The 26922-nt window shown below is 38.6% G+C and overlaps 1 protein-coding gene across 1 annotated transcript; it reads right to left on the bottom strand.

Annotated features, from left to right (window-relative positions):
* Positions 1 to 1168: 1168 nt before the first annotated feature.
* Positions 1169 to 26532, bottom strand: rad50 (RAD50 homolog, double strand break repair protein). Its single transcript, XM_073480007.1, has 28 exons — positions 26452 to 26532; positions 24223 to 24360; positions 23857 to 23940; positions 23512 to 23663; positions 23214 to 23399; positions 22877 to 23081; positions 22473 to 22601; positions 21404 to 21569; positions 21157 to 21215; positions 20571 to 20705; positions 19888 to 20094; positions 19397 to 19579; positions 19003 to 19160; positions 18718 to 18893; positions 17676 to 17913; positions 14842 to 15031; positions 14373 to 14499; positions 13227 to 13420; positions 12882 to 12992; positions 12487 to 12579; positions 12238 to 12351; positions 11870 to 11997; positions 11572 to 11673; positions 11356 to 11478; positions 4266 to 4351; positions 4025 to 4167; positions 3702 to 3835; positions 1169 to 1917 (listed from the first exon to the last, which is right to left on the bottom strand). Exons 2-28 carry the CDS (start codon positions 24349 to 24351, stop codon positions 1731 to 1733), a joined length of 3939 nt encoding a protein of 1312 aa, XP_073336108.1. The 5' UTR covers positions 24352 to 24360; positions 26452 to 26532; the 3' UTR covers positions 1169 to 1730.
* Positions 26533 to 26922: the final 390 nt, after the last annotated feature.

The raw sequence follows: 26922 nt of genomic DNA, 5'->3' as shown, positions 1-26922 counted from the left end.
CGCTTCCTTTCCCTTGGCAAAGTGTTCGTGTTTATGCAGGATATCGTGCACTTTGCAGAAGAACTTATCCTGTATGGGACATAAGCAACAACATATAAGCCTTTGAAAACAAACCATTTCCCTGGCAATTTGTCTTCTTCAGTTACTGTGTTTGGTACAAAAACAGATACAAGACCAACACAAGCTTGCGCCAAAAAATGCTATTCTTACAGTCCAACTACAACATCAGTACATTAGCCAAATGTCAGCACTAGGGCTGGCTTGTCAGAAGTATATTAACGTTATTTTGACAGATACTGTGATTGCAGTATTAGTCCCAATTTTAGTGGGAATCGGTAGCTTTTGCATTTATCTTTCACTCAAAAAAAAATCTTAAAATGGTGACTCTCTAAAAACACAATGCATCATTTATAATTAAAATCGTAATTTGTGACACATTTCACCGGTATCAAAAAATTGCAGCTCATGCAATTTGAATATTGCACTAGATAAACCACAAGCATTGAGGTTTCAAAGACAAAACATTCTTCTCACCTCACATTGGTTTGTACCTTGGACCAGATCCTCCACATCCTCCACATAAAATGCCTGTGACACAAGACAAAAAATTAGATAATTAATCACTTCAGTCAGCTTTTATTATCACGTCAAATATTTTAATAAGGTAATGCAGCAATTAAATGTTGAGCTCTTACCAGATTGAACGTTTTATTTAATTTTTCAGCCAGATCAATGATACTCTTCAGGTTTTCGTTGAGCCTCTGGGGAGCAGGATTGGCAGCCGCTAGACTGACCAGCAGCACTGCAGCCGACACCAGCAGAAGCATCCTCATCTTCATGATACAAGCTTGTTTGGCTGTCAACCTCTGGAAGCTCTTGAAGTGATTTTTCAATTGTCAGCCGGCAGCTTGTTCTGAAGTCTTGGCTGAGTAAACGAGATTTATACTTGCTTGGCCTACGCCTTTGCCACGTTCTTCCCCTCATTACCGAAAAAAAAAAAAAAAAAAATGCATTGAGTGTGCGTTTTAGAGATAAGATTTGTTTGATTAAGCTGTGGTTGATGCGCAAATTCACCCAAACTGAGCTCGGATTCTGTGAATCTCATCTATAGATACTAGTAGGTTTCCCACAAGAGAAAAAAATCTCAAGAAGGAAAGAGAGACCGCTGTGTCCTTCACAAGAAATTTTAATTTCAGAACAGTATGAGCTCTCAGTGTCAAACATGTAAATACAACTGCAAACTGCAATATTACCCTCTTTTCAAAGCAGAACAGATCCTTCTATTGCCATCACTTGTCTACTGAACACTTTGTAAAGACTACAAACACCAGTGCTAGTTTCAAAATGACAATATAGAAAGCTGTGGAAATTGTTCATGCTTCTGATTAGGATCATAACATTTAGTGTTAGTTTGTCTCTAACGGTTTTGATTTGTGATGTCATCCAAAGAACCTTCAAACAACAGCTGAATGGAGAAAAACACAGTTATCTTTTGTGTTGAGTAGATAAAGACTGAAAGTGTTACTACATTATGGATATTTGCCAGTCTAAAGTTAACTGTCCAACCAGTTAACAAAGGGAGTGACTTGAAAGTGGATTTTCATCATGCTTCAAAACTGAGGGTGTTTTTTAAACTAAACCAACTGAACAGTGACTTTGCCCAACCACAATCAATGCAAGCAGAAAGATGACTGTGCATTTCAGAAGGATTTAAAGAGTCATTTGTGCTCTCAGTGGAGATATGATGAGAGGGAGCTGATGCTGCACTTTGTGATCTCAGAGTTCTGGTCCTGGTTCTTGCGGATTCGGTAGAAGTGCTCGATGTAGCTGGACCGCCCCAGCAGCTCCACAAAGTCCTCGTCATGGGTGATGACCAGCAGCTGGAAGTTACGCTGGCGGGAGCGACTTTTGATGATTCTGGGGAGAAGAGATAAAGAAGTATATCAAAATCATGTAGTTCACACTGTAAAAAGTCAGACTTGACCGTGCTTGCTGAGTAAAGGTATAGCGCACTTAAATTTAATGCTTCTTAAGACCTTTTCAGGATAATTTTTAACCAAATTCAATTTCACTTTGGTTGCAGAAGAGCTTGCATTAATTTAATTTTTAAGGAATTTCCAACTCTCTAAATGCAACTGGTAAAAGATTCACTCGAACTCTAATAATCCTGAGAATGTAGTCGATATGTTTAGTGTTCGGCATGTCAGGACCCACTGTATATGTATCTCTATGTCACATCATCAACTGCTTCTGTAAATGCCACAAAGGCACTTTCAGACTGACGACAGCATTCATTCATTGAGACAGTGACCAATGAACTTTGATTATCTTAACTCTGCCGCAGCACTGTGCACAAGGGCGACAATTAAAAAAAAAGGAACAAAAAAAACTTCATCACATCACAATCATTCTGGCATAGTGTAATTGCTAGATGAGTCATGATAGAAAAGGGGAAATTTTCAATTTTATTTTTTGCTAGTAAAGATGGAAAAATGATGATGATGTGAATGTGACTAGTCTATACCAAAAAAGCATGTTTCCTTATAGGTGATGGGTTTATAAAAAAAAAAAGCACAAAAAAAGTCCTTCTCTGATTCAAATAAATCTTTATTTGATTATTTGATTATTTTATGATCCGTTACCGATCCATAAAATCCTGAAATCTTTCTTTTAATATGCCTTTTCCGCCCACCAAGTGCCAAATGTGGATAGATTTCTTTTTTAGCAAAAAGTCATGTATTTGCATGTGTCTTGTAGCAGTGTGCAGATGCTGAATTCTTAAGTCGGTATTAAAAGTTTTACACTAACTTCCTGGTTTGCATTTCATCTTCTCACCAATATATACAGCATATCAAAGCAGCCTTTTGCATTGCTGGTGCAGAGCTTCTATCAGTCTAATAACAGCCTTCAAGCTAAAGCAAGGCTGTAGACATGAGTGAAGAGGCTTCTACAGTAGAGCCAACACATTGCACAGTCACTGTGTGTATCTTTGTAATTCTATCTTTGTGGGCACCTTGAGAATGAGAACATTTAGGTCCTGTGTCTCCAACAGGGTATCCTCAATTTTACTGCAAAAATTACTTTCAAAAATGTAAATGTTTAAATGAATCTAACATATTATTAGCAAAGATACATTTGTGAAAAAGCATTTAATTTACACAACAGTCTACTCACGTTTACTCGTGCAATGGAGCACCTTCAAATAATCGTACGCTAACTCCCTTTATTCAAACATTTTGGCTAGTTATCTACATTATAATTCCAAGCGCATTGACATCCTTGTGCACCAACCTCCACCTAAGAAACCATTAAATTGTAGAGGGTGAGGCTAATAGCCTAACATCAGCCATGCTACAACTGCTGCCGACGTGTTTATATGAGGCACTATAGGCCGCCCTACACATAACTGAAGGCCTAGTTTAATGTGCAACAGAATTTTATACAATTTATGTAGTAGGGGGTCCCTGCTCCGTCTATCACCTAAGAAGTCCTTGGCCTAAAAAACAACCCCGGATTTAGTTCAATCCTCTTCAGGGGTCTGTGTGATGATTTAAGACTTGGTTTAAGGGTTACAGTTAGTTTTATGTTTTCAGGTAAGAGTTGGGGGCATGGCAGCAGGTATGATGGTCAGTCAAGATTAGGGATTGGGTTGTGCTTTGTGTCAAGTTTAGAGGTAAAATATTGTGTGAGTGTATACTGACTCTACAAGGGCGTGTGCCAGTGACTCAATGTTGTCTCGGTCGAGGTTAGTTGTGGGCTCATCCAGGGCCAGGATCCCACAGTTCAGACAGAAGGTCTCTGCCAGAGCGAGACGGATGATCAGGGATGCCAACACCTAGACCGACATTGGAAACGAAAACATAAAAGTAAAAACAGGAATTAATTAATCAATCAAAAAAAAAACACATCAACTAGAAAACTTCTGCCTGTTCTGTGTATTTTTTTTGTAGTCTGCTTTCGTACATAAACACATGCAAGAGGTTTATGTGATTCATGTATTATACAGAGAATACTTTTTTGGCACCTTCTGACCGGCACTGCAGCGTCCTCTCATATCCGAAGCGGTGTCACCTTTCACCATAACTACTCTGTAGTTGTAAACCCTCCGCCTCAGTCCAGCTGATGCGTTTTCATCCACGTCAGACCTGATCTCTACGTACTCGATATCTGGAGAGGGGGCAGGAGGAGATTAGACACAGAGATGGAAGAATGAAGAAGAACTATGTACGTACAAATAATAGATTTTACTCAAAAGTGAAACACACCTTGACCCCTGTAGGTGCTGCGCCACAGGTCTCTGATAATCTTGTTGATCTCATCCATCTTCATGCTGTGGAATTTCATGATGGTTCTGCAGAACACAAAAAGGAATCAATGCTACAAACTCAACATTAGACTAGTTTACCTTCCTAGAAGCCAGAAATCTTTGACTGAGCTCAAGACAGAAGCAGATTTATGATTTTGAGTTATAATATCGCATTGACGTCGAATAGTATAAAATATTTTAATAATACAGAAGTGTTCAGTGAGTCATACCAAACAGGGTGAACAGATGCAGACTGTACCTCAGTGTGCACATTATGGATGCTTACATGAAGGGAAGTCATTTGAACTCAAACTGACACAGATGGATAACAATCAGTCTTATGTAGGTTACAGAGGTGTGCTGTTGCATATCTGCATATGGCCCGACCTGACTCCGAACAAAAGGCTATTTTCTGATAATTTGATTAAAAATGATGGCAACAGCAATTTTTTATTTACTAAATCCATGCAATATTGACACGTGACAACGGTATTGATATAAAAGATACAAACAACCCTGGCAACCCTGTGTTGCTTTCCGGAATACCAAGAAGCATTTTGTCTATAATCTAGAAAACTGATGAGAAACACTTATGCGGTTTGTAAACTTCGGAGTGATAACAGTGTTACCGACAGCGCCTCATCCAAGCCCATATATGGTGGAAAGACAAACCATAAAGAAAGGTAGAAAAGACAGCGGGAGTAAAGCAGTCCTTATCCATCAATCTGACCAACTCTATCTTGTACGTAACTGTTCATGCATGAGATGAAAAAGCATGGTTTAAGACTTCCTATTGCATGGGTAACCAAAGCAACAGAGATATTACTTAGTCATGATCAGAGGAATAGAATGATGTTATATTTAAGAAACAGCATACTGATAATTAAGCCCAATAAAAGTATTTGCCTCTCTTTGGCTTTTCATGTCATATCGTTTAATTTGGATTAAATCATATTTTTAAATCACTCACGTTCATACTGGCTATTGAAGATCTCCTCCCAACCTGACAATGTTAGAGATACACAACAAAATCCAGTCCTTGCTTTTAAGTTTATCAGAAGAAAATGACTATAATTGGAAAATGGTTATGGCCTATTTAGTACGTAATTTTCTCCTTGTGTTCCTTCCTGAGCTGCAGTAGAGTGATAGCAACACAAACTTTGAATGCTGTGTTGGCCAAATCAAATCAAAATCAAATACATGGAAGCTGGCATGAGATTCTCAGGATTTCTACCGTTTACCCCACTGAAAGATAAAACAGTTACCACTCAGTAACCAGCAGATCAGCCTGTGGTTGTACTGGGCAGTGTCCAGCTGTGAGACGGTGTAATCTAGTAAGTAGGGTGTTCCTGAAGAAGAGAGCATTTCTCTATGTGAAACTATTATGGATGAGTAAAGATTCAACTTAAATCTTTCCCCAAATACGAGATGAAGACAAGTCATGATTCACATCAGGTAGAAAACAAACAAAACCAAACAACAAATATAAAAACAAAACTATCTACCATTTTTACAGCACTGCTCCTGAGACACCATGCTAAATATCTGTACTTAACAGCAATTATTACAGCAGTATTACTGGTGTTACACCAATTACACCCATGTTCAACAAAAAGAAAAGCACTGCTGACAAGGACCAACATTAAAACTAGTGTGTACGTAATGTTAGAGTGACTTTACAACTTGCCTGTGGACGTCAGCTTCAGTTGTTAAGGTCACTATGGTGGTGTGTTTGGAACTCAAAACTTAATAATGAACCATCTTTTTGTTCATTTTCTTGTTAAATGCCCAGTGTAATCTGCAACATTGTGGTTGTAACATGTTTATTAACCGAGACAAAAAAGGTTTAGAGGTAACACCACTTCTGTGATAACATGAGAGGTCTCTCACCGGACCGTAGTGAGATACCAGGCAAATGTTTGCAAGAGAACCATTTTACTGCAAAACCCAAATGTGAGTTCAGTTAACCTCGCATTACTACTTTTTTATGATCATATTTAAGTAGTACAGAAATTCAGGAACTCCACAGACGAGATTTGGTTTTCAACACCAACAGTGACTGCTTTCCATCTGTGAACCAGTAACCTTGTGGCCTTCTTCAAGATACTTCCAATCCCCTAAATGTACGCAATCTCAACACGGGTTCTGTTTCAGTATCACGTATAGTGGCACACTTGTTTGAAACAAAACCGTTCCCACTACAATGAGTAAAAATTCCTCTTTTTTCCGATTTTAAATAAAATCTGGAGGCTACTGTCAGTTGCTCGTTGCTGCTTAGCGGTAATACATTTTAAACTGTGATTCTTTTGTTAACATTTGTTTTAAGGGATTAATGAGGAAAGCTATTACATATAGTTGCTATACAATGGTATGTAATATGCTTTAGTTTGCTTTGCTTTGCCTGCAGATCATTGAATACATTTAAGTTATGTTTTAGTAGTTTTCGACTTGAGCACATTTCCTGCGTCCACTTATTTCACAGATACCTTCTACATGGGGTTGCAGGTTTCTTAGTCCAGGTTGTGGCGTTAATTGCATTTACCTTAAATCTAAAATTAATCAGCACTGTTCACTGTAAATAAAATAACAAACACACAGGCACAGAATTAACAAAAGTCTAATTATGACAATGAAACAGAGTACGTGACACAGCGTGGTCTTCAGGGGTTTGATGCATTATGCACACACAACAATTTTTGTTGCAAGTGAGTCATTTTTGACGTCTGTAAATGGGCCATTAAGGAAGTTTCATATTCAACTCCTAAATCAAAACATCTCACCATGAAAACCTTTTCTGTGTATTCAGAAAGAAACTGTGACCTGGATGTATGGTCTGCAGTTAGGCTGCAAAAGCCTGCTTTCAATCTTGATAACAGTGTAGACACTGATGGCTCAACGAACCCACACATATGGGTAAATGTTGCTTCAGCTCTCTTTTCAGATGGTATCTGAGATGGTGAGCTCACACTTCCTCACTGAGGCTCACTCATGCCTTTCATCCTCAGTTAGTGTCTCTGTCAGACTTATTCATGTATCTAAGAATAATAAAAATGGTGTAAAACCATGACCATACACACAGATTTTGATTAGATTTTAATTTTCTCTGTGAGGATTCAATGAAAAGAATAGATTTTGGTAAAGAAAATCAATAAAAAAGAATAATGAGCAAAGGCCTGATTGGTGATCTAATAAAACAGTAACCTACTAGTTTTTTTATTTGCAATCAACTTCGTTTTGAAATTAAAACTCCACAAATAAAGTTCTTCAACATTATGACCTGTGCAATGTCGTGCTTCCCTACCCTGCTGATAATTTTTCAATTGACTGCACATTTTTATCACTGAAATCATAACTGCAAATGCCACATTGCAATGATACCAATGATAGTAGCTCAGTCATGTTTCTTGGAAACAAACCAGACATTTTGTGATAAGTCCTTTCTTCGTGAAACAGCATAAAATTGGGTTGGATTTTCTTTCTTAAAACATTTATAAATTAAGTAAATTTTCACCCTGTCTTACTGTCTGTCTGTCGGTCTGTCAGTCATCCAGTCTACTTTGATCTACAAGGAAGTGCAGTGTCAAATTTGGTGCCATTTGGACACGTTTTGAATAAACAGCAAACACCTCACCATGCAGCTTCAGCGCTCTGGCTTCATGACTCTGCTTGACTCCCATGATCCCTCTCATATGATCTCATGGGGAAGCAGACGTAAACAAAATGGAGATTAGCTTGGTGCAACAACTTGTTGTTGTAACGCATGAGAAAAAAAGCAAAAGCAGAAGGTCAAACAAGTCTGGATGGGCGGGGTGACATAGGTTATCTATTTTTCAGAGAGAACTGGAGGGGACATTTTTAGTTTCTGTCGACAGTACTATGCTAGCCAATGTTACTCTCAAGGGCGAGCTGTTTACTGTTGCTTGGCAGAACTGTTTGCTGCTCCGGGATGTCTCACTCATTAGTTGTTGTGTTCTGGCTTGAAAAGTACCAATGCAATCATCCAGGTTTTAAACAGTAAATATCAAACAGGTTTGATATTATCGGGACGGCCCCAATGAGTCTGTGAGCAGTTAAGGAGGCTTTAGACTCGATCTGTAAACCCTTCACATTACCAGATAATCTGTGCCGAACAACATATTTTGAATGGGTACTGCACTAGTCGTAAATATTTTTGGGCATCAATTATATTTGATAAATTCTATTCCTTATTCTCTTTTAAAAACTGACCTCTTACTGTATACCCAATGTGTCTGTTCAAAATTTTCTTTGCTTTGATACTCAGAATAATTACTTTATCATCATAATAATTAATGAATTAGGGCTGCAACTACAATTGACTTTCTTTCTCAATGAATCTCAATGCGAATACAACATCAACTTAAAATTTCAGCTCTAAAATGCACGGAAATGTATACCGGATAAATGTGACATTGCTGGGAGGGTTATAAAGAAATGTTCAACACTAAACCACAGCTTTCCACATTAAATGCTTGCCGTTTATTTACCACAACACTTGTTGTGTTGCGATGCAAATTTTGATGAGTAATGATAAAGACAAAGTTCGATCTCAGGACTACTGACGTGTCTCATTGTACCCACAGACTTTTTCCACCTACACAAAGAAAAGTCGACTGCTGTCACATGTAATCACTTTACCATATATGTCGTCACTGATTTGCTTTGATTGCTGTGAATGAATATTTACTGGTTTCAATGTATGCCATTCACAATTATCATTCTGTGTAAATTTGCTGATCTACAGATCTGGAATTGTACCATATTAGTGTTATTAAAAAAAAAAAACATTTTCAAATTTATACCAAGTTATTAATAATTTGTGAGAATATTCAAAATGTTTGTTCAACCAAAAAAGATGAAAACAAAAACCTCTTATTCTCATTTCTTTAAGGGTCAATGTAGTTGATAATAATAATAGTAATTGTGTAACATTTTCTGAGATGGTTATCATAATGTGACCAACCCCATACAACCCTACTTCATACATGAATACTTATAGCAATAATGATAAAATGCTGGTGAGTCACATCTCACTGTGTTTTGATATCTATTTGACTGGAATTAGCATGAAGTAAATGCTACTGCTGACAGTTCTGCACTGTAGCTGCTTCAGGTAACATTAGCTTCATATTTTTATAGCACAAGGTGCGTCACAGCTCCAAGTACTAGAGGTTCAGATTTAACATTATAGACTAAAAATAATGATATGATAAACAGGTTGAATATGCAAAAAGAACATCTCTACTGCACACAGAGAGGCCCCGACCGGTCGGTAGTTTAAAACCCAGAACCTTCGTGCTGTAAGTTAAAAGTGCACCTCAGTGTTAGTAATTAGTAAGAGTCGACCGCTTTATTGTGGAACTTTCCATCGGATGCCTTTTTGCAGCCCCCAATGCCAGTGCTCGGAAGAATTACTAGAGAATTGACATCACTGTTCAAGCTCAAAGTTTTCCCACAATGACCTAGCTGACGTTCTAACTTGCAACCTAAAGACTTCAAAGGGACTATACGGATGACAACACACCGATGTCTCATAACAAGAAGGATGGTTAGATGGTGCTAAAGTTAAGAAAATCATAGAAACTCGACTACTCTCTGGTAAAAACGAAGCCTCTTTTATAAACAAAACCAAATACTCTGTTTAGTTTTTGTGTAGTGGAAAAAATAGTTTTTGGGGACCCTCTAAAACCCATTCTAAGATATACACAGATTTTAAGTATGTTTTCTGATAATTTAACCACCCTTATACAACAAATATGACAGTCTGCAGTTGTTTTAAGTGGCCAAGAAAAACAACAATGTAGTTTTAATATTTTATATTAATAAAATGATATTAATAATATAATATTATCTGCGCTAAGACATTTCTCATATTATAAAGCAAAACTGTGCAAACATTCTCTTGTATATGTGTCATGCTTTTGTGGTTTCATACAGGAATCGTTCATTGACATCCGTTTTCACTTTCCCAGGTTGAGAAAATGTATCACAAAAAGCAGAAGATATTATTGTTGCATTAATATAAGGAAAGGTCTCCAGCTGGCATCCATCCTCAATCCTGGGAGGGATCTGTCTTAATTAATCAATTTAATTTATTTGAGTGTGTTAGCTCAGACGACAAAAAACATAGAAAAGTTACATTAATACTAGGTGTGAGCTTTGATTTGAGGTGTGATCTTTGATTTGTGAGTCATTCAGATAGAACTAGCACTTATAGCTCCATGCTAACACATAAAGGGAATTACCATTAATGTGCTAACAGAGGCTAGCATCACGGCTGCGTTTTACTTCATGTGCTTAACATAACACGTGTGCTCATACTTGCAAGCAAATACAGTATTCCATATGTTCTGTGAGAATGAACTAATAAGTGCCGACTTCACATTGGTAATTCAATCTGCTACTCAGCGGCTTCACTACTCCAACATACTGACCAGCTACAGCAACCTCAACGGGTCAAAACTCAAACTCAACATTCCCAATAAGTTTAAAAATACAGCCACTACTAGGTAGTGATATTGCAGGCCATGAGGGGGCAACACGAACACAGTAAAAACATTCATATTTTCTATTTTATGTATTATTCCTTTAGCACTAGCTTGATGAGTAGTAACAGCTAAGTTTAATTATGTGTTTTATTTACCACTTTCATATGAAGTGTAGCAATGGTAGTGCTGAAATAAGACTCAGAAAGACTGACCAATGGAACAAGCATTTGTTTGGAAATCAATGATCATGATAAACAGTGTCCGCAAGTGTATGATTAAAATTTTTCCCGTGGTCTAGTGTTAAAAAAGCGAACAAAAATCACAATAAATTGTAATATTGAATACAATACCTATGAATTGTGATACATAACAGCACCCATAGCTTCTGTTGAATCAAGAGACAAGTATATCGTCCCAGCCCTAATTAATAATCTAATTCATTAAAGCTCACTTCCCTGAAACCCTGAACATTGAATTGCAAGGAGAAATACTTTGTGGACAACACCCCATATAAGTGTGTGTACATGTTAAGGCAACACTTACTGATCCAGGGCCTTGTAGTAGAGGTCCAGGTCTTTTATGACCAGCTCTGTGGTCCTCATTGTGATCATCTTGTTTTTGTAGCGCTCATCAGCTTTGTCATACTGATCTTCTCGCAGCTCTTTTCTGCAAGCAATCAATTTAAAGAGCATAGTTTGGATATTGAATTCAGTTACGCTCTGAGTTGCCTAAATCCAACAATAGATCTTCATATCTCACCTGTAATGCATTATCTCCTCCTCAAATCCTTTTTGACGACCCAGTGCAATACTGCGGTTCTTCTTCAGGTCTTCCACTTTGCGTTCGCCTTCACGTCGTTCTCTGGACAACCACAAAAAACGTTGAGGTAAAAACATCATTGCTAACTTCTAATATTATTATCAGCCTGACCATGAGTAACCTTGACAAATTCAAGTGGGACACCACAGAGGTAAAAGAGACTGGGTTTCTGTGCAGCTTGGTTCCCTTTTACTACTTACTGATCTTACACATGATTATAAAGATGTAGTGTTCTTACTGGCGTAGCTGCAAGACCTGCATGTTGCCCATGTCTTTCATAAGAACCTCGCGTTTAGCCACAACCTCCTTCAACTCCTCAACACGCTTCCTCAAGGTCAGGTTGTCCTGCAACCAGCGCTCCTGGACCTTAGAAGTATAAACAAGTTCAAAATGTAACTAACAGAAATGTTTTGCAACTAGAGGGCCATGTCCCTACAGCACAGTGCTCTATTGCCAAATGGGTGCAAAACTGGATGCAACATTGACAGTTAAAGTAGATAACTGAGTCCTTAACTTGTGGATTGAACTTACAATTTCCATGTAAAAGAAGAAAAAAAAGAGACCAAAAGATGAGAATAAAGTCAATAATGACTCAGGAGACTGTACCTTTTGAGTGTCTATGTCCTGACGGATGTTTCCCATCTCTTTGTTGGTCTTCTCCTTATTTTTCTCAGCCTCGTGGAGCTGAGTGTTGGTTTCTTGAAGCTCAGACTCTTTTTGCTGCATCAACATCAACAGACAATGTCAACAAAGTCGTTCAATACTTTTTAATTAATCCAAACACAATTACAGCTAAGCCAATGTCAAAGTTATTCAAATACAAAATGATCCATGAATGACAGTGGGACACGTTACCTCTTTGTATTCGTCTTTGCCGTCATCAACGTATTTGGTAATTTCTCTTTCCAAGCTGGTGATCGCCTTCACTCTCTCTTTAATGGCACTGATCTGTCAGTGAGACAAAGACTGATCATTAAGCAGAAGAAACTTAAAGCTGCTTTTTGTCTGTTTTGTAGAAAAATGCTTTCAGATTACACTCTTAATCTTTTACTTCAATCGTCACCACAAAATGTGATAATGGTTATGCAAATGTAAGAGGAGGAAAAGAGGAAAAAGAGAAGAAATAAAAACAGGATATAATAAAATGAGATAAAAAGCAGAGGATATCATCTACCCTTGTCTAATCCCATATGAGTGAAACAAGCTTGTTGATAGATGTGAAAGACTGACAAAAGTGAGAATGTGTCCACCTTCTCCTGGCCCTCTTCCTGCTTCTGCCTCTTGCGCTCCACAAGCTCTTGCTTCTCCAGTTGCAGTTTCTCCAGAGATGCGGACAAAGGGGACAGCTGTTCCTTCGCTTGCTGGTTGGGCACAAAGTGAGAGGAAATTTACAGACAAGACAGACTTTCCTTTATGAGCATACACAGATTACAAAATACATGAAGCAAACAACAAGTTAAATAGAAGCAGAGAAATTAAAAATAATAGAGAGTGGACTTGAACTTTAAAACATACAAAATGTAATTCATCAGTGCCTGTGCATCAACATCTTACAAGAAGTTGTTTACATAAACAAAAAAAACAATAAAACATACCCTAATATCCCTGGTTAAGGCCTGTATTTCAGTGGTGAACTCGATGCACTGCTCCTCCAGCTGCTGCTGTTTCTGCATATCACTGCTGAGTTTGAGTTTCTCTGCTCTCGTCTCATTCACCGAACTTTTCAGCATCTGAATTTGATCCTGCTGGTCCTGGATCAGCTTACGTTTCAGCTCCATCTTGCTCGAGGCTGCGAGGACCCAAAAATGTTACAAACAGGCAGAGAAAAGGACAAAAAAATATTGCAATGCTTATACTCTATTGTATTCTTTCATTTGACTCCTTTATCTGAACTCAACAATGTGCAGCTGGGGACCAACAACTGATCTTTAGTGTAGATGTTTTCCAAAGTATGACATAGACTGTTAGATTAAATGTGGCTTTAATGATGAAAGCACCACAATGCCTCATTTTTGAAAAGTTTATAAAATAATAACCCTCACCTGAGTTGTCATATTAGGGTAATCATAATAATGAAAATACAACCATTGGGAAAAAATAATGATGAAAATAAAAGAAAACATGCTGCTCACTTTATTTGATTTGATTCTTCGCCTACAAAATGGTCAGTGCGGTTTGTTTTTAAGATGTGTCAGTACTGCGTCGAGTATTTTGGAGGAGGTCAATCTGAACTTACCCTCTAAAACACCAAAGTCACAAAATAACACAAATAAACTAACCAATCAAGGCGGCTATAGACCAGCAACTCCTGTGTTCTTCGAGGTAAATTACTGTTTTTGTAAATGGAGTCTGGTGGCTTTAAAGATAGCAATTAAACAGCTTTGGTCTCCAGTTGGAAAAAAACACCCATCTGGCTCTGAGATGGAGCGGTAATAATATTCTAAATATAGCATACAACATACTGGCCTTGTTTTTAGGTGGCTAACAGATGTTTTGCTGTGGCCCCCATCCATAGCAGTATATTGCTTAACTTCCTTCACAGACACTCCTGTCTGCTTCTCCAAACTGGAGGCATGTCAACTGCTTTAATACGATGAGTACCTCAAACAACCGCACTTTCCAAAAATCTTCTTTCTCACTTGAAATTCTGACGTCATGATAATTAGGTTTAAGTTGACACCAAATAAGACCGAGACGGACACCAGAATTTCCCTCTTAGTGGGCGTATGATGTCATCTTACTGGTGTCTAGTTTGTGCTGAGTTTCCTGTTTCTCCTGACTGACTTGCTGGGTGGTTCTGGTCAGGTCTACTCCCTGGAGTTTGGATGCATGTTGAGCTATTTTCCTCTCCAGCTCTTTAAGGTCCATCTGGAAAGAAAATATACAGTAAGAATGATGAAGAAAGACAGGGGGTATATACATTTCCAGGAATTTGCAATGTCTGCAGTGATGTTTCCTAATCACCAAGATTTTTTCAGTGTTACAACTCACTCAACTTTTCTTTATGGTGCCGTTGTTTGCAACTTATAAAGGGAAAATAGAGAAAATGACAAGAAAAGGAAGAATCTCATAGGGTGGATCTGGAGGGTGAGGGGATGGACTAGAGTGGAGGGATTAAAATGGAAAGATAGAGGAAAGACACTGCCAGACACTTGTCAATTCACAGGAAGGAAAGAGACCAAGATGGTCAAAAAGACAGGAGGATGGTACCAGGTATTTGTCCATGAGAGATATATCCTGCAGGCAGGCCTTGGCCGTTTCTTCTTCTGACATCTGAGTAGCAAGCAGAGTCTCCTGCTCCTCTACATCACTCTTCAGCCTCTCGATTTCCCTGTTCACAGTCTGCAGGAGGTTTCTTAACTCAGGCAACTCCTTTTCCTGAAGCTGTACAATGGACTGCCTAAAACAGAGAAGAATTATACTTTGAGTGGAGAATAAAGGTCTAAGTTACATTTATTTCGATACTTCTATTCAATATTCTCTCTTCGTCGACTCCCGAAGAGTTTCCACCACACGATTCAACAGGCACACATAATATGGGAATTATCTGGGTTTGTTGTCTCATTTAGAGAAATACTTTGTAACTTTCTACCTAAAAATAACAGCTTCAAAATCATTTTGATGTTACAGTGTCTTGTAATATCATGAATGGTGTCTCTGTGTCATCCACTTTGCCCACTATCACTTGTTTCTGCACTATGAAACTGGGGTGAGAGGGTAGGATCACAGTGTTAGGATCATTGTAGTTGGCACTTACATTACGTCGGACAAACTGTTCGATCTAGGATTTGTTTTTACAACAGTGGTGTTGGACTCAGAAACTGTGAGGGGTGCCAAATTGCAAAAGATGCCAAATTTCTATCCAGCAAAATAAAGGTTAAAGGCTACAAGAAAGCCCAATCAATGACCTGATAACTGAGACACAATGTAAGAGCGCAACATTTTTCAATAAAACCTTCTACTTTGATAACATCAGTCAAGTCTGTTAGGATCTCCATTAAATTAGTACAAAACACTCCAGTATTTCCTATTTGGAGATTTCAAGCTAACTCAAACTACAAGAGGGCCTCTCATACACACAGGTAATGCATTATATATGACATTTCTGTCATTCTGTCAGGAGTATTCCAGAAAATTGAAATCATATGTTCAACTTGGTGCAGGTCTTTACTTGAGTCTACCATATCCCAGAATAAGATTTGGTTGCAGGCATTTTTGGGGAGGTCTATCAGTTCAATCTGTATTTATGCTTTGTACTTTCTATACTTGTTTCAGCTGAATGAGCTTTCCTCTGCAATTTCAATGTTAAACTCCTCTGAATATCACTTAATTTGTTATAAGGTTATTTAGGTTATATATACACAACGTTATTTAATAAAAAGTGAAGGGGGTGGCTGCTGGGTAACTTCACTCTGAACTGAGGAGGTCTGCTCAGGTCATGAAAAGCCAGTGGAGGGAACCAAAGATAAAACCTCAATCATATAGGAATCTAGCTCCATCTGGTGGGGGGCATGACATAAAGCATGTGCTCTACTCTCTAACAAAGAAGTGGGGAAAAAAGGACAAGAATAAGCTCAAATTAATACAATGATTTTAATACTCATATACGGTTAATTATGCATGCTCACGTAAGTGTGAAGAGTGTAAAGAGGCCAATTGCAAACAATAAGACACTCTTTTTGCCTGAAAGGTTTTGAAACAATTTATGGCAGACTAGTATTTGATGTCAAACACATTTAGTTGAGCACTCTATTTGACTATAATGTTTTTTTCATGGTCATTTATTTCATGAATCAAATTCAGTATATCAGTCTTGTAGTGGACTAGATAGAACTCATCCTCCTTTCTCTACATGCCATACTGCTTGAATAAAGACAGCAGATTAAAGCTGAATATCTTTTTTTAGTGTGACAAGAAAGTCTACGATCTGTTGTGTGTTATGATTGGGTGAATGGTTGAATACGTCTGTGATTTATTTTAGTTTACTGTTTTTAATTGTCTTGATCATGATACATAATTAATGTACCCTAGTGTCAGACTCTGAAATTGGGAAATGCATCCATGAAAGATAATCGTCAAGCTACTTTAAAAGTTGTTCATGGGCACCACATGCATGTCTAATGCTTTACAGACTGTGAAGCCCTTCGAGACAAATTATGATTTGTGATACTGGGCTACAAAGAATAAAATTGACGTGTCAACAGAAAGAAGGCAATCCTGAACATGTCAGAACCTTCCTGAGAGTGTTCTGGTTTTATCTTGTGCTGTATATAAAGCCACTGTTTCCTTGTAGTAGTGAAACCCTGATACCTGTTTGTCATTTTTGGTTACAGGAGACTGTTTTTAAAATCCTAGGGGGCAATCAAGTGGAAAAATGTGTATATTACAGTAGCTCCTTCAAGAATAGAAATATCACACTATAGAGAGATTTGAATAAAATATAAATCGAGAAGACATAAGAAATATACAATTAATAAAATATTAAATAACTGTACAAATTTGCATTAAACTATATGTGACAACTATATACGTCTTTACATTTATAAGTAGAATTGCTACCAGAAATAGAGATGTAAGATATGTGCCTAGTACCACACTGCAACTACACTGTAGATGATATTGACTTATACTGCAGCATGTAATAGTTGACAGTAAACAACAGTATGAATAAATGCTACATAAACACCCAACGTTCACTTGTTTCAGCTTGTGAGGAGAAAAAAAAAATTCAAATAAATGATTTAATAATAGAATAATTGATGATTAAATCATTAGCGAATGTCCGGACCAAAAAAGGCTTGCAGTCATAGAATAGAGCGAAGTATTTATGTGAAGAATGAACAAAAAGTACTTCACAGAGAAGCTCAAATCAAGCATACTTTCTCACCAACAATCTGACAAGCACCTTGTTTGAAGCATACAGAGGTTTCTAGTTGCAGCCCTGTTTAAAAATGCATTTAATGTTTTTAAATGTCCTGACAGACGTGCTCACTTGTTACTCTATTATACAATCTCTGTCTTGCCACAGCCAGCTTTCTCCATACCTGACAGGTCTGAGAGCCACCATGTCATCTCTCTTCCTCTCCTTCCTCTTCAGGTCCTGCTCTGTGTTTTTTAGCTTGTCTGGCACCAGCCGTAGTTTGGACTGCATGTCACTGATGACTTCCTGCAGATCAGACTCTGAGGGGAACGTCCGCTGGCACACAGGGCAGCAGGGCTCTCTCTCCTCTGTCAGCTGGCCGATGAACTGGGTGTACACCGCTGTAGCTCCAGCTAGCATGGCTATAAAAACACAAGTAGAGGCTTTATTATGCTGTTGAAATGAGTGCAAATGTGACTTAAACTTCAACAAAGTTATTTTGACTAGTCCCAGTTGTTATTCAAGATTATCTGAAATGTTGTTCTGACTAGACAAAATGGCACAGTGGAGTGATATCAGTGAAAAACGCACTCGACTCCTAAATTATCTTAAATTACAATTGCAGATAGCTACAATTAGGTTTTGACAACTTTAAATAATAGTTGCAGACATCTCAAATGTTATTAGGACTAGTCTAAATCGTGTTGTCTAAAGTTGTTAATGCAAAGCTCTTCGTTTGATATCAGGCAAGCACAGCCTTTGAACAGTGTTAGCAGAAGCAATGGTGGTCACTTGTGGACTGTCTTACTGCAGGAATTGAATCCTCTATATTTCTAGCATGGGCTGGCATGTCTAAATTTGGATTAGTAAAAATATAATTACAGATATCTTGAATTAGAGCTTTGATGAGGCAAAGTGACATTGCAGATATCAGTAATGAATATTCAGCCAAGCTAACAAATATTAAAACGTCTTGCTATAGCTCCTTGGTTGTTTTACCCCAAACATAGAGATCAATGCTACCAATATAAAAACTAGTATAAAGTAGAGCCACTCCAAGGTAAAAATGGTATTCTTATACTGTCTGTATCATCACTGACAGCCATATTGGCTGGTTCATCCGTTTGTTTTTTTTGTTACACAAATGTCATGTCACCTCTCAACATGGACTACTATTAGTGTGTGCACCAAGAATCTCCTTCTAATTTCTATTTCTGAGCATTCACCTCTCTGTTTGGAGACCTTTTCCAAATCTTCTTGCAGTTTGCCCAGGTCCTGCTCCAGATCCTGACTGCCACACACATTGAAGAACTTCTCTTCGTCGTTTGCTAGCTGCTGCTCCTTCTTCCGCACCTCAGTAGCATTGTGGTTTTTATTTTGCTCATTTGATGCCAGGTCCTTGCTAAGAGTTATGACAATCATGAAACAATATCAGCCAGTGCCACAGAAAGTGATTTTTTTTGTCTGCTGTGACAAATGTGTGAGCTTTGATGTAAATACATATTACTAACTTGAGTTTGGCAAGTCTGTCCCTGGTAGCATTGACTTCCTTAGACTTGGTGTAGATCCAGTCCTCCAGCTGTCTCTTGTTGGGAAAGTAGCCCAGCAGTGACACTAGATCCTCGTTGTGCCGAGACTTGATCTTACGCACCTGCTCCTCCTTCTCTGTCTGGAGGAATGATAGAGGAAAGATGAGAGGAGAGCCAACAGAGAATGGAGAGACAGCAGGAGCAGGTAAAGAAGAAGGGGAAAGAGGAAAAGCAGACAGAGGAGATGAGCACACGGTGTTAAATTATCAACAGAAAGGGTCACTCAGGAAATACAGAGAGCCCTGTGTCTGAGGCCAGAGAGAGAGAGCAAAGTTTAACCCCAGTTGCTTTCCTGGGAATCTCGTTAACATATTACCTTGTCCCTTTTCAACATGTCCATCTGCGTGCGTGCGGTGGTGTGGGTGTTGAGCATCTCCATCTCTTTGTCAAGCTGTCTCTGTGTGCGGTCAAGTTCGGCCTTTTCTCTCTGGAGCTCCACGACTTCAGCCTTCAGCTCCTCCACGTTGGAGTTCTGAACTGTGCTTTGCAGCTCACGTTCCTGAAGAGGAAAACACACGCGCACGCACACACACACACACACACACACACACACACACACACACACACACACACACACAGTGTGCAATCAGAGCACATGGCACCAGATGTTATGTATGAGATTAACTCTGCTGTGAATTTAGTGGTTTATAAGTATTTTGTGAGGGAAAAACTTTCTGTAAAAATCATAAAATATAAACAACAAAAACAAAAAAAATCTTTGTTCAATAACACACTTTTACACACACTTAACAGCTGATAATACACCATGTAACAAAACCTTATCGTAGCCATTGTCTGAGTACTCACCGCTTTGGACAGTTCACTCTCCAGTTCTTGCAGTCGGCTAGATGAACCCTCCAGTCTCTGCAACTCTGTCCTGAAGTTCCTCAGTTCTTGTTGCTTCTTTCCCTGCATGTCTCTCTTTAACTCCACGGTTCTCTCCAGGCCGGTCTTCTTATCCCTCATTTCATCAATGGACTGCTGCTTCTGCTGCTCCTTTTCCTGAAAGTCTGCCTGAGTGGAGAGAATAATAAGAGGAGGAATTAGGTATTAAGGTCATGAATGGCACATTTAATTGCTATCTGACTGACTGCTACTCAAAGTCTCTCTTGCAGGTGAAACAATAGCTGTTTAATAGCATTAAATCCTGCAAAAACAGCAATAGATATAGATATATCTACTTGCAACATAGAGGAATTTAATAATTCACACAACGAGAGAACATTTCCATACAGCAACTATCAATCTGGACAGACAAACACTGTTTCTGACATTCTAGTACATGAAATGTGCACATTTTAAAGCTTTGACGATCAAGATTTTGTTCATATCTCTAAGGTCACACCCTACGCTTTCCACTGTGGGGATTTTAACTGATCTTCCTTCCCGGCACTGATAAAATCTAGATCCTATCTGCAGAATAAAATATTGTATACAGCATGTTGTGACTTATTTTGTCGATTTCAGAAATCAAAATGAGCATTTCTTACCATGACCTGACTGGCTGTCTGGTTTTCCTGCTCAAATCTCTGTTTAACTTGGCGATGAAAGCTCTCAAGCTGCAGGGTGGAGAAAGGCAGTCGGTCGTAACCCTCCATCTCCAGATAGGATGATAAAGAGCGAACCTGAGGAGAGATACTGCATGTGAGTGCTTTATCCAACAAGTTTCAAATTTAAACATATTCTTTAAGTTGGAATAAATGGTTAACTGATTAATTTTGGGTAAAATCCATGCAATTAATAAAAACAGTGGCACTCTACTTACATTTTATAAGTATTTATCAACATGACAGCTGTTGTTTCTTAATACATGGCACCATATTTAGTCTTGAGTATAGTAAGTGTCCGTTGTTAGAAAACTGAAGGGATCATTGGTGTGATGGACTTGCTCCTTACATTACATTCATCTTGCAGACACTTTTGTCCAAAGCAACTTACAGTGAGTGTATTCGACCTCCATGGGAAAAAGAGCTCTATGTTGTCAAAATATGTAGGCATATCCCTTCCAAACAAAACAACTAAGAGTGCGTTCAGTGCTGCTGTACAAGCGCATACAGTTAAATAATTAACTCTAACCTCATTGTCGCGGTTCTTAATGTTCTCAGTGTGTTGGTCAGCCTCCAGTTGTAAACGACCTGGGAAAAGAGGGGGATATCAGTCTTTATCCTTCCTTTAACTATAACAATTATTTCAAGATTGCCAGTGCAGTCAAGGATATATGATATCAAACATGTTGCAACAAAAAGAGTGTGCTTTAAAATTCATGCAAAATGTCAATTAGTTTCCCAGGTATATAGACTGATAGGTATGCAGGTGTGTGTACCTTGTTCCATCAGGAGATCAGCCTTGACTCTGTTGAGTCTCTGGCACTCCCGACCAGCTTTCTCCAGCTCCTTCTGGCAGTCTATCAGTCTGCGCTCCTTCTCCCTCACTGTCCTCTGGTGGTTCTGGTAAAGTTCCTGCAGCTGCTCGTCTGAACCCTGGAACACCTGTCACATACGCACTTCACTGACTTAGTGTGGCCCTGAAGCTCAATGAGCACCGTCAGGGTCAGACTTTTCACTCTACTGGGGCCTTCCGTGATAAAAATATAAGCACCAATGGATCTTTAAAAATGATGTGGATAAAAGGCACCACATATACCTTCTTTCAAGTGCAACAATGCCTGCACAGAGTGAGAGCACTGCATCATTACTACATCACATGTGAGGCATTAGTGTAACTACAGTAATCAAACAAGACTGAAAGATTCCATAAACGTGTTTAATTGCTAAATTACTTAATGCTCTAAGTCACTCTACCGCCGCTTCTCTGATTTATATTTTTATTTGCAGAGAAGAGACAAATGAATATGACCACAGAAAGCAACTTATAATTCTGACAAACACAAAATGTCACCATCATGTTATCACAATGATAATTCACCTGTGACGCAACAACACGCGTACAAAAGTGCCATCCGCTGCTGACAATTTCACTCTCTCAAACATAAACAGTCTTCAGCGGCAGACATAAACACAACTGAGAACAGATGGAAGGAAGAGATTTCTAGCTTCTGTCAGGCAGAGGAGCAGTAACATCCAACAGTCATAAACAAATTCATATCAATACAGACCAGTGATGAACTGGCTTGTCATTACAGAATTACAACAACCTCATTCACCATCTGCACGCTTTATATTAGTTTCTCATTTGGGTTAATGATACCTCATAGAGTGGAGTCTGGAGTGTTATTAAGCAGGTGTTTAGCAAAATAAACCCTCAGACAAAACACAAATGGTTATATTTTGCTCCTCTTTTCAGCCTCATCATCTTTGTTTACGCATTTGATTTCTCTCCCATTCTCTTCTTAATTCATCCTCTTGTCAAGTTTCCCAAAACATTTTTTATACCTGTTCCATGGTTTCCTCAAGCTCCTTGTTGTCTTCCTCCATCTGCTTCTTCCTGCTGTCTAAAGCCTTGATGTCGTTGTCTAGGTTCATCACTTTCCCCAGTTTCCTGTCAATATCAGTCAGACGATCCTGAAAATGAACATAAAAGTTAAAATATTACATAACATGCACTACTGTTATACTTCAGACTAGGGGTGTGCCAATATTGCCATATTCACAATAACCATGATATTAAAAAATTAAATACCGATATTGTATTAATAATACATACATGATAATATCATATGAATAATCAAGTGAAGATGTTCGGCCTTTTGCATCTTTTGTTTATGAGATCATCTGGTTGCCTTTTCACTATTAAGTATGTACATCAACATACACACAAACACAAATCATTAACCAACCTCCAGTGGATCAATCTGGTTCTCTATCTGCTGGACGCTGTCTCTAGAGGACATCAGCTGAGCCTCCTTAGTGGCAACCGTTTCTCTGATTTGCTGGGCTTTCTCCTTGTTCTGCTTCAGGTAGCGCAGCTCCACCTGACACTCTTTGACTGTGTGAGCCTGTTTGAGGCGCAGCTGACGCATCGTTTCCAGAGCTTTTATATACCTGGGAGAGACACAAAGAGATAGTAAAGAGGTACCCTTCTAATGGCAATATCTGAATGGCATATAGAGGTTAATATTTTGCTTTTTTTTTTTTTTTAAATAGACAAAAAATATAAGAATGAGTTGGCTTTACTTGGTTGCAGCAAAGATGGAATCAAACTTTTCTTTGAGTGCTCTGCCCTCGCTAAGTGGCCAGTTAGAATCCTCTTGGTGGCAAAAGATGACATTATTCAGCACAGGCTTCGACACGCCCAGTGAAGAAATCATCTCCCGATCCATTTCACCGCACTTTGATGACAAGCTCACCTTCTCACCGTCTCTGGATGAATGATGATGGAGGTCACATGTTATGACAGGGGTCATGTTATATCAAAATCAGTTCAGAAAAACAAAACAAAATATGAGTAAAGAAGCTTTAGACTGTGGCTTACTTTATTCTGGTAATGACCTGCTCCAAGCTTTTGAAGGTGTAGGTCTTTGCCTTCATAGTGCAGGACATGGAGCGCTGGATAGACATTTTCTCTCCATTGACGTCCGTGAATAAGAGTCGAATCTGTGCTCGCACATCTGTCTCGTGGGCGTCCTGGAATTCACAAAGTAAAATGGTTAATATCTAGTAGACAGCAGTGCTTCTCTTCTGAGTGCAGCTGGTAAACGGCAAACCACAGTGGACCAAAAAATAATATCATCCCTGTGTCATTAGCTGTGAAATATTAAGGATACTGACAAACTTTTTTTTAAAGCCTTCTACAGGCCCTCACAAAAAACATGCTCACCTTTGGATCATGAACAAAGGCACCTCCTTTAGATCCAGGGGGCAGTTCTCCTGTAGTTGCATACTTAAGGCACTCAATAATAGTCTGTAAAATAAAAGGGTCATATTGTGCAAAAAATCAGTTATCAGAGTGGCAGTTATCATTTGGAAATATTAGATCCAACTTCTGCTTGCAAAATAAAATAAAGAGAGAGAGAAAGAGGGAGGGAGGGAGGGAGGGAGGGAGGGAAAAAAAGAAAAAAGAAAAAAATCTGACCAAATGTGTATATGTGTCATCTCAAAAGGATGCTGTCAACTGTCTTGTTCATTCTCTACAGGTCATATTTCACAGTCCAACCTTTGCTCTCACCAAAACATATTCTCATACCGTTTTCCCTGCTCCGTTGGGTCCAACCAGCACTGTCAGGGGATCGAAAAAAGAGATGACTTGTTTGTCTTTATCCTCAATACCAAAGCTCCTCACCCCTAGGATGCTCATCTTGCTTATCTTTGACATTTTTGCTTTCTGAAAGAGAAAGAGAAAGAGAAGGAGCATTTCAAAGTGAGATCAACTGAAGAACATATTGCTAAAGTAGACGAATACTGACTTCTAATATGCATTGTCATCTTAAAATTCAGCTGGTGCAACACTGACAAACAAGCTTATCGTGGTTACTGGTGATATCAGTTGATCTGCTGCGTGCGGCATTTGGGTGGTGTCTGTTTGCACTTTGCAGCTACTAACTTACATTAACAAGTCTTTCAGCAAAATTGGTCGTACCATATCATTCCTGAGATTAACAAGTACTGCGGTGGCATCAAAAAGACATTTTGCACAGCTCGTCTCAGTTCAGTGATAGTATACAGCTGCATTTTCTGTTTAATAAGAAAATTAGGTGTAAGAATATTTCCGTTGCTGACAGTTTGTGAGTTTATTTTGTTTATTTGTTAGACTCCAAAAGATAAAGAGAGCCTGTGGAACGAGGCTGGTGGTTGTTAAAAAATACAGAACCAAAATAAGTTGTTTATGAGTAGGTTCCTCTGCGAGTGCTACACACACCCCTGTGTGAATATGTCGGCACTGGCAGGTTGTTGAGCTGAAGGTGGCCAGTTGGGCAATTTTATTTTCATGCCTAACCTAACTAGAGGCCTCTACAAGACCAGCAGAGAGGATCACATCACTCTAATTATAAGATCTTTACACTGGCTTCCTGTGTGCCAAATAATTTACTAATGCTCTGCTTTTGGTTCTTTAAGAGCTGAATGGTTTAGGGCCAAAATACATTTCTGATCTGCAGCTCCCTTTTAACCTTTATTGATCCCCCATAGGAGAAATTCAGTTAGACACAGCAAGTGTGCAAACTAGGGGGCAACCCATGTGTTTTTTTCATGGCCGACCCTGATTATTAGTAATCCAGGAGACCGATAACCGATAATTGGAACTGATTTACATTTCAAGTAAATAAAAAATTCTTAAGTCTCGAAGTCGAGAATAACCAGTGCTGGACTGTAACCAACTACAGTTAACTCAAGTACTGTACCGATGCACAATTTAATAGTTATTTGCTTTGGTATTTCCATTTTCTGCTACTTAATAATTTCAGTCCACTTCATTTATTTGATAAATTCAGCAAGCAAATTCAGATTATTCAGTGCTGATCGGTTATTACTCGTGACATCATATAGTGTTGTGCTCACTGAGAGCACAGAACTGTGACCACTAACAGAGAAAAGCTGCTGAATCAGAGCTGAAGTACTGCATTTTAAAATGTATTTATTTTATCTGCAACTGGACACAAAAGCAACAATACTGATAATCATAAAAATGCTGAATAACGGCCTGACTGATAATCAGTCTACTCCTAGTGCAAACAATAACAAAAAAGTAGCAGTGCAAGATAGGAACTGACTAACAGAAAAATAAAAAAAACAATAATATAAAAATATACACAAATACATAAGATAACATTGAACTGCTTTATGCACTAGATGGATCTGTGTGCATGCAAGTCAGCTATGCACTTTCATGTAAATGTGCAAAAACATTTCTGATACACTCAAACAAACAAGCAGCCAGCTTTAATATAGATGTGCTAGTATCAGTCCAGGTCTCTCAGATCACCTGGGACAGGTCTGCTTTCTGTCCCCAGAGTAAAAGCGAAACACAAAGACGCAGCATTCAGCTTTACACACCACACATCTGTAACAACCTCCCAGAAAATCTGAGCTAGCTAATTAACCAATGCAAAGGCTGTCGTTAACAGACAGTAACTTTGACTAAAGTTATTTTCCTTACAAGTTAAAGAATGAATCTAGGACAACACGGAGACCTGATGTTTAACAAGCTAACACAGTTTACTTTCCTAACGTGATTAGGTTGAATGACCTGAAGTATGCAGCTCAAACGCGTCTGGAAAGCTAACACGACACACAGCTAACTCACCTGTCAACACAGCAGGCTAGCTAACAACGTCAGTTCGGCTAACTACACGCTACGTTGCCGTATTTAACAATTAGCGACTCACTGGTCAAAACACAGCTCCTCTGTGGAGTAAAAGTATCGCTTTCGTTCGTAGCAGTTATTTCCAGCTGTATATATGTTACAAATTCAGCTCACCTCAGCGTGTTGTTATGCTTCAGGGATGAAAAAAGTGGCCATACAGTTTTCGCGCTGTTGGGAGTGTGACGTCAGAGCGGCGACCTCTTACTTCCGGGACAAGGAACGTGGACATAGAATGAGAACGCATAGATCGGTAATGTCTACTCAAAAACCGTGATTTTTTTTATCTCTACTCTACTTTTTATCAGTGCTTAATGCGTTGTCGACAATGAATATCCACATACACAATGATACCAATTATTTAATATATTTCAATAAAAATTCAAATAAATGATTTACCAATATATACTATAACTTCTTCTATTAATTCCATTTCTTTTACCAAGGGGTCGACTCAGTTCACTCTTCTTCTGTGGTGACTGGCAAACTCCAAACAGTGAGTTATTCCTGGCAAAGTTAATCTCTTCTACACTTCTTTCTTTCCCTTTGCTAAGGTTTTCTTATACTTCATCCCCTTGTAATACTTGC

Source organism: Pagrus major, chromosome 13, assembly GCF_040436345.1.
Source record: "Pagrus major chromosome 13, Pma_NU_1.0".
NCBI classification, from domain to species: domain Eukaryota; kingdom Metazoa; phylum Chordata; class Actinopteri; order Spariformes; family Sparidae; genus Pagrus; species Pagrus major.
Note: the sequence above shows the minus strand (reverse complement) of the source record. Positions and strands in the feature narration are given on the sequence as shown.

Bases quoted from the DNA above. Each gene is read 5' to 3' on its own strand.
- rad50 (XM_073480007.1), bottom strand. From the start codon at position 24,351: ATGTCAAAGATAAGCAAGATGAGCATCCTAGGGGTGAGGAGCTTTGGT. The intron at 17,914-18,717 runs GTGAATGCTCAG...GTGTTTTTATAG, and splicing joins AAAGGTCTCCAAACAGAGAG to CCATGCTAGCTGGAGCTACA. The intron at 15,032-17,675 runs GTATGGAGAAAG...TCTCTGTTTTAG, and splicing joins GTGGCTCTCAGACCTGTCAG to GCAGTCCATTGTACAGCTTC.